Below are 14,267 nucleotides of genomic sequence, written 5' to 3'. Positions count from 1 at the left end.
ATCTATTGAACCAAAAAATATATATAAAATAAAAATATAATAAAATATATTATTATCAAAAGTGGTATCAGTCAAATTAATGGAAATAAATATCTACACTTTTCTAGGGAATTCTACAAAAGTAAATACTAGGGCTTGCCCCTATTTTTTTTTCATCTTTGTAAGGATCCTTCTTCTCTGGTAATTCTCTTCTTTTGTCTTTGGTCCACTTTAATCTAGGCTTTTTAAGCTATAAAAGGTCTCCAAAAGTGATATAGCCAAAGGAGAAAGAAGAAAATTTTCTATGTAATTATGCTGCTCAAATTCTCCAAAAATTAAAATAGATTTTTTATATTTTTCATGCTCCACTTTGACCTAGGCTTCATTAGCCACAAAAGGTCTCCAAAAGTGAGATATAGCCATGGAAGATGTAATTAATCATAAAATTCATATATTTTTATGCTATCAAAATTTCTTAAAATCTAAATATTAAACAATAAAATAAGACAATGAAATTTCTCAATATCCAATACTGCATTGGAATTCAGTTAGTCTCTATGTTAGGCAAAGGACAAAAAAATATTGGGCAAATTCCTTAATATGTCTAAAAAAAGAGAGTTTTGAAATCGGCATATATAAATATATATATATACCAGGTATAAAATACGTGCAATGCACGTTATATTTTATATCGAGGGCCTTCTCGATATCTTACCTATTATATAAATGGCTATCTAACGGTGTTTGGTATTTAACGGATTTTGGTATGGTTTAACAAAATCTGGTACGACTTTAACAGAATATGCTAAAAAAAAAAATTACAATTTAACAGTAATAGTAAATAACATTTCACACCATTTCAAAAGTACACATCCTTTCAAGAGTACCTTTCAGGAGTACACAACCTTTCGCATTCAGTATCACGTTACAAATAGATAAACATTATATATTATATCGTAAAGCTGAAGGGAAAGAGAACATATTTTCACTTACCCCAAATGGCAAGCAGGAACTGTCTGTCATGAGACTCTGAAAGGTTGTAGCTGTCCTCGAAACGTGACAGAGGCTCTGAACTGTGTTTCTCATATTGCAAACTCCCTAACTATTCTCTCATCCTCGCTCTCTGCAAATCTAAATCCAAGTAAATCCCAGCATTGAGAAAGAAAGTATAAACAATATCAGTAGAAACAAACACATACCCAATTGCAGAAACTTAACAATTTTTTTATTCAAATGATCAAAATCAAACCTTTCCTACGTAATTGTAAGCCCTAATTTGACCCAATTTGTAATAAAACTCAATAGGTATTATATAGGGTACTTAATCTTTGCCATGAAGTTTAAGCTTATAAAGTTTATTACTTCAGCCATGGAAGAAGTTGATTACTCAATATACATGCTTCATTGTAGTGATTATCTTAACAATTCGAAAATTAAAAACAGAGAGAGAGAAAGAGAGAGAGAGAGATAAAAACCTGAAGCAGGAGCATTAGGGAGGCTCAAGAAACCACAGGAAGCTATGGAGGAAAGAGAGTGGAGATGGGTATGTGATGAATTGATGAGACGAGCCAAGCCATCTCCGTACAATACAAGAGCTCGGCTTGGTTTGTCCGCCATTGTTCTTCTTCTGGTATTTGGGTTTGTCGCTTTTGAGATTGAGAGAGTGGGAGAGAAAAAGTGGACTGATTCGGTGAATTGTAGTGAGAGAGAGAGAGACAAAAAAATATTATTTTATCAAATTATTTATATATAATAATTTATAAATTTGTGTTTTTTTTAGGAAAAAAAATCATTAATTTTGTGAGATAAATATTAGGGAGAAGATTGAGAAATATAAGTTACTTTTTTAAATATGATTATTCTAAACTATATTTAAATTTTATTTTATATTTAAAAAAAAACAAATCATTAGAATTCATTATTTTCCATCTGAACTGTGATTCCCAGGTCTATGAGGGCACTCACTTGACCGGACATGTCTTGGACTTCTGGAACAGTACTCTCTATCGTGTTTATACCTACTGACACTTATATGTTCCTCTGAGAGTTCATGGTTATCATGATGGCCTTTTCTTGGTTGCTGATATTGTTTTACCAAAAACCCTTAGAAGTTGTAGCTTGAGTCCTATAATCAGAGTGCAATTGTTGCTGGTAGTAGTTTGGGCTATCTCCACCTGTTGAAGAGTCATAGAAGATTTTTTTAGGCATGTCACCATATGTGGTCGTGTCAGACACATAAGGTGGTTTAAATGGAAATGTATCCTCTCCTCCAGATTCCTTCGCAAAGCACCCAATGCCTCCAGCTTTTCGATATATCAAATCCAAGTCCAAGCAATATTTTCTCGAGTCTAGTTGGTTGTTCCATTTCATTTGTTTCAGTTTCTACTGGGAAAAAGTCTGATGATGTTAGAGAGATTATTGACTTCTCTAAAGAAGTAGCAAAAGCAATTAAACAATTAGATTCCTACATTTTGGCATACAGAAACATTAAAAAGGTTAGTGAGATTTCTTTTCATATAGTAATAGCATAATAAAATTAGATGAATAATCTTGCAAAAATTAAAAAAAAAAACTATATTAGTTTAAACAAACAAAACAAACAGAGAGAAAACTAATTCTTATTTACATAAACATAGAATACTAAATTCAAAGGTAAGAGTTACATCTCATAATATATTTTACAAAATTACAATCATCAATTCAGAAAACGTAATACTCATGCATTGAACTATTTTTCTGAATAATTCTGAAAAATTTACATAACATAAATTAAAATATCCATGGGTTGATCAATTTATTTAATATTATTAAAATTTACGTTATTTTTTTAATAATTAAAATTCTATTACTTGGTCTGAGTAGTAAATTAGGAGTAAGAATTTTAAACCAGTTAAGAAAAACTTTCAATGCTGATAAAGAATATGATGTGGCTAGACATTCATATAGTATTAGAGGAGACCACTCTTTATTTTTACTAAAATCGAAAATAAAATTAGAAATGAATTACCCATAGGCTCACCATCATCCAAACAACCATTTTTAAATTAAATAATTGTTAGTTGTGCTTTTTAAAGTTTGTTACTTTTAAATATTTTTAAAAAATAATTTTTATAAATTACTAATATCATTATTATCGAACACGGTCTAATTTTTATAGATAGAACTTTGAGACGGTAAGACATACATGGTAGTTGAGGATTTGTTTCCATATTGGAATAATATGGAGATTGTAGATTTGATTCTTATTACTTTCATAGTTGGAGAATGTGATGAACAGATAGGGCAGAGCTGTCCTGTGTGTTTGGAGGAATTTGAAGTGGGAACGAGCTATACACATATGCCACAATGTTTACATTTGTTTCATGTCAACTGTATTGTTAACTGGCTTCGTCGAAATCCTTCTTGCCTAATTTGTCGAGCTCAATTATTTTATTTAAGTTGGTTTTAACCAGTTATAGGTTTAATATATTATATCGAGAAGGCCCTGGATATAAAATATAACGTGCATTACACGTATTTTATACCTAGTATATAATATAAGTGCCTATTGGATGGAAATTTGTTTTACTTAACAGATTTGGTTGTGCCAAATTGTTAGTTTTAACCAATTTTGTCAAATATTAACAACTTTCAAGAGATGCAATTGTTTCAAATACTGATAACACTCTTCAATAGATGCAATGGTTACTAATCAATGAATAAGCATGTTTTTTGGTTTACAACTTCTCAAAGAGAGTTATAAAGTAGAAACTATTCAGTGAAGCAGTGTGTATTTTGCTTATCCTATTAATAACATTTGAAAGAAAATAAAAAAAACACCACTCCAATCTTCATCCAAACAGACGACTACTCAAACTTCTACATCCATATTGAATCTTCAAATAAATGAAAATGACTCCTCAATCTTTCATATGTAATTATTTAAATATCGAATTATTTCTACAAATAGAGTTTTTTCCTTCTGTGTGCACTATTTTTGCAATGTAATATTTAAGTTGGTTTCCTCAAACCCACCATAACCGCAACCCCTGGAAGAAATTCAAATGGCGCTCAATAAGGCCAAGTAAATCGTCTCCTCTCACCCTGTCGTCATCTTCAGGTCCTTCTTTTTATGTCTTTTCCTTTTCTCTTAATTTTTGATTTTTATTATCACAAACTTCAATTTTCTTTAATTTAGAACACAACCCAACTCATCAAATATCGTAAATCTTTTAGAAGAAGGGTAAAAAAAATCAATTTTGGCTATTGACCTTGATTCTGAAAATTGGATTTTTTTTTCTTTGTAATTTGCGTGTAAAATATAGAAAAATTTTCACTGTTGTGACTTTGGGGCAAGTAATAATTCTTTCTTCTTTATATCTCATAATAAAAAGAATTATATAAACACTAATTTTGGTTTTAACCTCAATTTATGGTTGTAAAACTTTTTGTGGTTACTGTGAAAGGGTTAAGCAATTGGTGACTCAAGTGGGAGCTTCTTACAAAGTCTTTGAAATGCATGAAGAAAGTACTTATGTCGTTTTCTGTAGGAAAATCCCTATTCTGACCCTACACCAACTCACAAAATCATTAGAACCACAAGGTCATTGATGACCTTTCATAGATATATTCGGACCACCTCTACCACACATGTATCACACATGCACAGTAACAATTAGAGTCAATGTTTACCCTAACTCTTCTTTACTCTTTCAGATTTAAACAAAAAACAATCACAAGCTTCAGAGAAACACAAACCCAAAAGACTAAGGCAACAAGTCAGAATCAAAAATGGGAGAAAAGAAAACAAAGACATAGATCTTATCGAGGTTCACCCTAATATAGTACACAACCATAAAAAATTTCCCTGATTTTGTTTTCATATATATATTTGGTGATTAGCAAGAAGTACTCAATTCATCAAAATCAAGAAGTATGGCCAAGTTGTTGATAATTACTACTGCTGATGATGAAGAGACTAGAAGAAACAATCGTGAAGAAGTGGTTAAGAAAATTATAAGAGATACAATGGTGGTTGTGAATGCATCGATTCGTAAAATACATATGCAACTTGATGAAGATGTTAGAGACGAATGGAATATAGAGGACAGAATGAATGCATACACGTAAGTATATATATGTAAATATAATATTCCCTTTTGATTTTCAAAGTTTAAACATATATTAATAATAGATTGCGTTAATTATATTTTAACATATTACCCATTTCCATGTTATACAGAGTTGTTTACAACGTTTTCTGTACGAAAGACATACATGGTTTTTGGCATTATGTAATTCGTGAGTTTTATGATAAATATGAGAGCATTTTGACACAAAGGATTTCAAACTATGTAAGCTCCGTGACTTAATTCATAGGTTTTTTTTTAAACTAGAATAAAAATGAAATCATATAGATTCTTTATTAAAAACATGATATTATTAAGTTTGTGTGTTGGTGTAGGTGATTCCTTCATTGGAAGATATGTACGGCGAAGAGTTCATGATTGAAATTGTGATACAATGGACAGAGCTAGAACAATACAAAAGATATCTTCAGATAATATTTGCTCGTGTGGAGAAAGTTGCAGCGCATTTACATCTAGAAAATCATTCATTGATTGATATTTGTAAAACTCAATTATGTGACAGGGTATATATATATATATGTTCCAATTATCTTAAAAGAAAAAGAAAAAGAAAAATTATTTGATTTTAAATTTTTTAAGTGTTGATGTTTTTTTTTTCTTTTACTTTTCAGGTCTGGGATAGGTTCCACACTGAAATCGACTTTTCGGTAACTAAGATGGTAAAACAATCATCGCCATCATTTCTTGTTTTTATTTAATTGTTTATATATTTTTAACAAGATAATAATTAATTATATGTGTTATATATAACACAGAAGGAGGCAGGGGTGTTTAGCAATGAAAATCCATTGAAGAATGACCTGATTCAATTCTTCACTGACATGGAGAAAGTACGTCCCAATGAACGATTTCAGACGACTTATGATATTGTCAAACAGCAGTAGAATTTCGATCGTGCCCAAAATTATTGAAGATTTCGTTGGATTTTATATATGATTATGATAATTTTATAATGATGATGATTTTATAATGCTATAGCACGTGCCTTGTACGTGCACATAACAAGGCACCAAATGGAGGCATCATGTTCTATATTTTGCTTCACCGAAATATAACGTGCATTGCACGTATTTTATACCTAGTAATATATTAAACCTATAACTGGTTAAAACCAACTTAAATGAAATAATTGAGCTCGACAAATTGGGCAAGAAGGATTTCGACGAAGCCAGTTAACAATACAGTTGACATGAAACAAATGTAAACATTGTGGTATATGTGTATAGCTCGTTCCCACTTCAAATTCCTCCAAACACACAAGATAGCTCTGCCCTATCTGTTCATCACCTTCTCCAACTATGAAAGTAATAAGAATCAAATCTACAATCTCCATATTATTCCAATATGGAAATCAATCCTCAACTACCATGTATGTCTCACCGTCTCAAAGTTCTATCTATAAAAATTAGACCGTGTTCGATAATAATGATATTAGTAATTTATAAAAATTATTTTTTTAAAATATTTATAAGTAACAAACTTTAAAAAGCACAACTAACAATTATTTAATTTAAAATGGTTGTTTGGATGATGCTGAGCCTATGGGTAATTCATTTCTAATTTTATTTTCGATTTTAGTAAAAATAAAGAGTGGTCTCCTCTAATACTATATGAATGTCTAGCCACATCATATTCTTTATCAGCATTGAAAGTTTTTCTTAACTGGTTTAAAATTTTTACTCCTAATTTACTACTCAGACCAAGTAATAGAATTTTAATTATTAAAAAAATAAAGTAAATTTTAATAATATTAAATAAATTGATCAACCCATGGAGATTTTAATTTATGTTATGTAAATTTTTCAGAATTATTCAAATAATAGTTCAATGCATGAGTATTACGTTTTCTGAATTAATGATTGTAATTTTGTAAAATATATTATGAGATGTAACTCTTACCTTTGAATTTAGTATTCTATGTTTATGTAAATAAGAATTAGTTTTCTCTCTGGTTGTTTTGTTTGTTTAAACTAATATAGTTTTTTTTTTTTAATTTTTGCAAGATTATTCATCTAATTTTATTATGTTATTACTATATGAAAAGAAATCTCACTAACCTTTTTAATGTTTCTGCATGCCAAAATGTAGGAATCTAATTGTTTAATTGCTTTTGCTACTTCTTTAGAGAAGTCAATAATCTCTCTAACATCATCAGACTTTTTCCCAGTGGAAACTGAAACAAATGAAATGGAACAACCAACTGGACTCGTGAAAATATTGCTTGGACTTGGATTTGATATATCGAAAAGCTGGAGGCATTGGGTGCTTTGAGAAGGAATCTGGAGGAGAAGATACATTTCCATTTAAACCACCTTATGTGTCTGACATGACCATATATGGTGACATGCCTAAAAAAAGCTTCTATGACTCTTCAACAGGTGGAGATAGCCCAAACTACTACCAGCAACTATTGCACTCTGATTATAGGACTCAAGCTACAACTTCTAAGGGTTTTTGGTAAAACAATATCAGCAACCAAGAAGAGGCCATCATGATAACCATGAACTCTCAGAGGAACATATAAGTGTCAGTAGGTATAAACACGATAGAGAGTACCGTTCCAGAAGTTCAAGACATGTCCGGTCAAGTGAGTGCCCTCGTAGACCTGGGAATCACAGTTCAGATGGAAAATAATGAATTCTAATGATTTGTTTTTTTTAAATATAAAATAAAATTTAAATATAGTTTAGAATAATCATATTTAAAAAAGTAACTTATATTTCTCAATCTTCTCCCTAATATTTATCTCACAAAATTAATGAATTTTTTTCCTAAAAAAAACACAATTTTATAAATTATTATATATAAATAATTTGATAAAATAATATTTTTTTGTCACTCTCTCTCTCTCTCTCTCACTACAATTCACCGAATCAGTCCACTTTTTCTCCCCCACTCTCTCAATCTCAAAAGCGACAAACCCAAATACCAGAAGAAGAACAATGGCGGACAAACCAAGCCGAGCTCTTGTATTGTACGGAGATGGCTTGGCTCGTCTCATCAATTCATCACATACCCATCTCCACTCTCTTTCCTCCATAGCTTCCTGTGGTTTCTTGAGCCTCCCTAATGCTCCTGCTTCAGGTTTTTATCTCTCTCTCTCTCTTTCTCTCTCTCTGTTTTTAATTTTCGAATTGTTAAGATAATCACTACAATGAAGCATGTATATTGAGTAATCAACTTCTTCCATGGCTGAAGTAATAAACTTTATAAGCTTAAACTTCATGGCAAAGATTAAGTACCCTATATAATACCTATTGAGTTTTATTACAAATGGGGTCAAATTAGGGCTCACAATTACGTAGGAAAGGTTTGATTTTGATCCTTTGAATAAAAAAATTGTTAAGTTTCTGCAATTGGGTATGTGTTTGTTTCTACTGATATTGTTTATACTTTCTTTCTCAATGCTGGGATTTACTTGGATTTAGATTTGCAGAGAGCAAGGATGAGAGAATAGTTAGGGAGTTTGCAATATGAGAATCACAGTTCAGAGCCTCTGTCACGTTTCGAGGACAGCTACAACCTTTCAGAGTCTCATGACAGACAGTTCCTGCTTGCCATTCGGGGTAAGTGAAAATATGTTCTCTTTCCCTTCAGCTTTACGATATAATATATAATGTTTATCTATTTGTAACGTGATACTGAATGCGAAAGGTTGTGTACTCCTGAAAGGTACTCTTGAAAGGATGTGTACTTTTGAAATTGTGTGAAATGTTATTTACTATTACTGTTAAATTGTAATTTTTTTTTTAGCATATTCTGTTAAAGTCGTACCAGATTCTGTTAAACCATACCAAAATCCGTTAAATACCAAACACCGTTAGATAGCCATTTATAAAATAGGTAAGATATTGGGGAATTCTTCTATAGAGGCTTCACTTTAAACCCTACTGGTAGGGCTCTCAATGTTCTCAACCCGTGAACAGTTTTCGGCGCGATTTTTTTTATGACCGTGTATATTGTAGCTATTTAGAGCATCCTGCAAATTTTCAGAAAATTCCGAATAGTTTACAATACCGAAAACTAGGTTCAAACATGTTGCACGCGTGACTAATTTTTTTTATGTGCGTGGAAAACAACATGTTTGAACCTAGTTTTCGGTACTGTAAACTATTCGGAATTTTCTAAAAATTTACAGGATGCTCTAAATAGCTACAATATATACAGTCATAAAAAAAGTCGCGCCGAAAACTGTTCACGGGTCGAGAAACACTGAGAGTCCTACCGAAAACTGTTCACGGGTCGAGAAACACTGAGAGTCCTACCGATAAGGCTTAAAATGAAGCTCCTATAAAATAATTGTCCTATATATATTAATATGGGCGACAAAAAAAAACTCAAACTAAAAATAGATACCATATATGTGTGGGCTTCAAAAACAAAATCTATATACAATATATACAATTATGTTCAATAGAAGAATCATTCAAAGTTATATGTATATATGTAAAATAAGGCAATAAAATTTTTCAATATCCAATACTGCATTGGAATTCAATTAGTCTCTATGTTAGGCAAATGACAAAAAAATATTGGAAAAATTCCTCAATATGTCTAAAAAAAGAGCGTTTTGAAATCGACAAATATAAAAAAATATATATATTAATATGGGCAAAAAAAAAACTCAAACTCAAAATACATATCATTCATGCGTGGGCTTCAAAAACAAAATCTATATACAATATATACAATTATGCTCAGTAGAAAAATTATTCAAAGTTATATCAAACAAATGTCATAGTCATGACTCCAAACTTGGTAGCAAGTGAAAAAATAAGTCTTTATTTATTTTGGTTATTTGAAAAGTCAAACATGGCTATTAATATTTATCATCTTTATTAAAGATTTATATATATATATGTTATAAGTAAAGAAAGAGATGTATGAGGATATATATATATATATATATATATTTATATATGTAGAAACTAAAAAATTATTGGGGTCATAAGTGCTACAGCATGTAAAAAGATATATAAACATGGTGTGGTATGTTATTAAAAAAATGAGATATATATTATATATGTAAACAAAACTTTTGTTTACCGTAATTAAATAAGCAAATAAACAGTGGTCTCCTAAGAAATATATATATATATATATATAAGAGATTAAAACTATACAATTATAATCGTTTATAATATAAATAATTAAGATATAAATAAGGAGAACAAATATACATACCCAAAAATTTACTCTACTTTTTTTTCCTCAAAGTTAAACTATGTGTTTAAAAATTGGAAAATTTATGATGTTAGTATATAGTAGAAACAAAAAATGATATCTTAATTCTATTTCAAATTCAAATTAAATTTTAAAATATAAAATAATAATATTAGCTTATAAATATCTATATCAAATTTTATTCAAAATTCTAAATTTAAATCTCTAAAATAAAATTTAAATTTTAATATATAAATATTATATGATATAAAATTTAATTATTCACTACTAAATTTTAAAATAATTAAATTAACTGATTCTAAAATGTTTTCATCTCTTTATTTTATAAAAAAATAATTTTATATAAATAAAGAGATTTCAACATTCATCAAAATTCTAAAATCATATCAAATTCTAAATGATTCACAGACAACTTAGTTTTAAAACCAAGTGTATTATCATATCAAATTCTAAATGATTCACAGACAACTTAGTTTTAAAACTAAGTGTATTCACATGCATTACAAATTCTCAAAAAATTTATATATCAAATACAATACTCAAAATTCCATAAAACAACAAGTCAGAATATTTCATAACTTCCAAAACACTATATGAATTTATTCATAAAATAATCATCTACCAGAATTTCATAAATTTCTAAAATTTCAATAAATTTCTATAAATGATCATTTACTAAAATTCCTCCACTCATCTAAGTCTGTCAAATTTGCAAGTGCAGTCCTAATTCCAAATTTCTCAAAATTTTCCCAAAACTACACAATTAATATAATAATTGGCATCAAAAGACTTTCTTTTAAATAGTAATTAAGAGGTTATTACTCAAACTAATAAACACTTGGTGCTATATAAAATTGCCAGGTGAAATTGTGTTTGGGATTAATTTTAATATATTAAATTTGAAATTTGTCTAACAATATCAAAATAGTAATTCTCGCAATTCTCAAAAGTCAACAGACATGGTAGCCTTCCCTCAATTTTCAAAAGTCCACAGTTCATGGAGAAACCACAATCCTTCCAGCAACTTGGTCGAGGTCCCGTTGACCGTTGGAAGTAATTTTCCTTCCTCTGTTACAAAAAAAAAGGCCACAGCAAAAAGAATTGAATCATCAGAACACAATTGCAACTTAAAAAAACAATCAATACAGAACTACTGAAGACGTCATCAACGGCTAACTTGTTGAAATATGAAAAAGAAACCCCATACCCACCAAGACGAAAATGAATTGCTTGAACATAAGATGAAAAACATAATCATCTAATCTAATGGGAATTCTGCATTAAAAATGAGATAAAGTGTGAAATCAAGGTAATTGTAGCTCTCACCCCTTGGGGTCAACATCCACGATGTTCATGTTTTGAAGCTGTTGGAGTATGTGCCGAAGAATGGCCCCACTGCTTCTGCAGAAATGTGGGGGACGACTTCCATTCCTCTTGCTGCCACCATAGATCCTACGGAAGGCACCAACACCAAGGCCCCCTCTCAAGTAGATCTTCCGAGCTACAGAGGCTGCATAAAAAATAAGATACAAAACACGCATTAGAGTGTTAAAGAACAGAAAAGAGCAAGGACATATTATCCTAGTACCCCAAACACTTAACCCCAAAACAATAGTCCTCAAGTCATTTTACCACAAAAGTGTCAAAACTAAAAATAAAATCTTCCTGATCAAAGGAAGCGTTCATGCAAGGAGACCGGCCCAGCCCCATTAAAACTCATCATCATCACAGAACTATTATTTATCTCAAAATTTTGTTTAAAAAAACATACATAACAAATTAATTGCAAACACAAAATGGGAGGAAAATTCAGATTTATTTAAATGTCTTTACCCAACACAAAATAATATTGATTGTCTCATTATATACGTTCCACATTCTTGATGCCACGAAGAATTTTAGTAGCTCCAAAAAATAAAGATTTAATCTACGTGATCTTACATGAACATAAGATGATTTATGCAAAAAAATACAAGGGATCTTTGCCTCTTTGACCCCACTTGGGTGGGCCAAGATAAACTCTGTAATCCTTACGTCAACCCAAACAAGCATTAAAACAAGTTAAATCATATGAGAAGAATGCTTAAAGAGTTAAATCAGGTCGGTGCCAGAAGTTTGGTTCAGGGTGGGCTACAATAAAACTAAGTTCAGACCCAATATACTACAGTATATATCTAGCATGTTCAAAATATCGATATATATTAATATTCTTCTCATTAGGTGCCTCGTGTTAGGATCCTACATGTCTCTATTTGGGATCATCGATTGTCTCCTTCCTTTAAACATCAATCAAAGTGACGACACTAATTTGCAAAAGAGAAAACCTGGGAATGAAGGTGAAAATGTTAAGCATCATCAACAACTACCCCTGTTAACAGAGTCTTCGTCAAACAAAGTTGAAAGCCTAAAAATGATTCAACACCAAAGATATCTAAAACATGTTACATCAGGTCAGAGAATGAACCTCAAAGAATAATCCAAAAAAAATTTCGGGTATTATTTTTCCAGATGCTTCAGAAGCATCCGCTTTCAGCGTTGCGTTCCCCCACCCCATTTGGCTGAAGAATTTTTTATATCTTTTTTGAATGATTATTACCCCATTCTGCTGTGATATTAGTTTTAAATTAATTTGGAAGAGTGAAGGGACCAACACATACCAGCTCGGACATAGTACCAATCGGGGTCGTATGGAGCCAACTCCTTGAATCTTGCAGTCTTCACCAGATCCGTGTACTCCGGAAGCTCGACCTGTGTACAGAGTAAAACAATAAACAGAAGAGGCCTAAGCCCTGGGACCAATGAAACAAAATAAAGCAACACTAACCCAGAAAAAATGTTTAACATAGACACCACACCAGTATAGATCACCTACCTTGCCGGAACGCTTTAAATGCGCGGCGTAGGCTTTAACGAACTCGTGCGGACTTACATCCTTAACAGTCTTAGCAGTCGCCATAGCACGGGCTCAAGGAGGGATGGGTGGGAGAGCAAGGAGGCTGATCCGAGATCAGTGATGCGCTTGTAGCTTCTGCTAGGGTTTATGCGTTTTCTTTCTATTATATATGGGTGGCTCTGGCTCACTTAGGGAACCTTTAATGGGCCTTGCCACAACTTTTAATTTGGGTTGGGTTTCATAAAATTTGGGCTTAGTTTCGGCTAGAGACATAATTGTTTTTGGATTAATTACATAAAACACAAACACTGCATGTTTAAAAAAAGTTTGAAATATACAGTAAATATAAATAATTACAGATATCTGGTGCTTTTAAAAAAATATATAGAGATTAGTAAAATGAAATAAATTAAGAATACAATTCATTAATGTATCAATTTGTTCTCTAATAGGTAATGAATAACTTTTTTTATGTCACAAGCATGTTGAAATTTTATTTTGTCTTTTACTCATAAAATAAGAAACATCATTAATTAATGTAATTTAATTATATTGATGTGATATAATAATATTCAATCATTTTCTTTTCAATTTTTGTATTTTATTTATTTAAAATGAATGTATTATTAATATTAAATAAATATTTATGCTTGCATAAATTATAATATTTTTAATAAATATAATCTATTTCTATACTAGTAGTTATATATTTTTTCTAATATTTGTTACTTATATTATGTAATCTAACATTTTTTTATATATTAGTTACAAAATAAAATAGTATCTTTTAATAAGAAATTTAGTTTTATAAATTTTTTTACAAACGTGTACTAAATTCACAAGTTAATTTTATAAATTTTTGTAACAATCATGTTAAATAAATTTTATAAATATTTATGTAGATGTTAGTTACAAAAATAAATTTTTTGGTTGTGAAATTAGTTTCGTAAATTGTTGTTACAAAATGTAAAACTTGTTTAAAAAAATATTGTATTTCACCGCTATATATATTCATTAAAGTGTTTTATAAGTAATGAATATCTTAAATTTATATTTTTAAGTTGTATAACATAAATATGAAT

The 14,267-nt window shown here is 30.3% G+C and overlaps 1 protein-coding gene across 1 annotated transcript; it reads right to left on the bottom strand.

The window, feature by feature from the left end:
- Positions 1-11,159: 11,159 nt before the first annotated feature.
- LOC133817910 (small ribosomal subunit protein eS19x) lies at positions 11,160-13,375 on the bottom strand. The gene is made up of 4 exons (XM_062250550.1): positions 13,165-13,375; positions 12,950-13,040; positions 11,619-11,802; positions 11,160-11,360 (listed from the first exon to the last, which is right to left on the bottom strand). Exons 1-4 carry the CDS (start codon positions 13,246-13,248, stop codon positions 11,288-11,290), a joined length of 432 nt encoding a protein of 143 aa, XP_062106534.1. The 5' UTR covers positions 13,249-13,375; the 3' UTR covers positions 11,160-11,287.
- Positions 13,376-14,267: the final 892 nt, after the last annotated feature.

The sequence above is a fragment of the Humulus lupulus genome, chromosome 2, assembly GCF_963169125.1.
Source record: "Humulus lupulus chromosome 2, drHumLupu1.1, whole genome shotgun sequence".
Taxonomy (NCBI): domain Eukaryota; kingdom Viridiplantae; phylum Streptophyta; class Magnoliopsida; order Rosales; family Cannabaceae; genus Humulus; species Humulus lupulus.
Note: the sequence above shows the minus strand (reverse complement) of the source record. Positions and strands in the feature narration are given on the sequence as shown.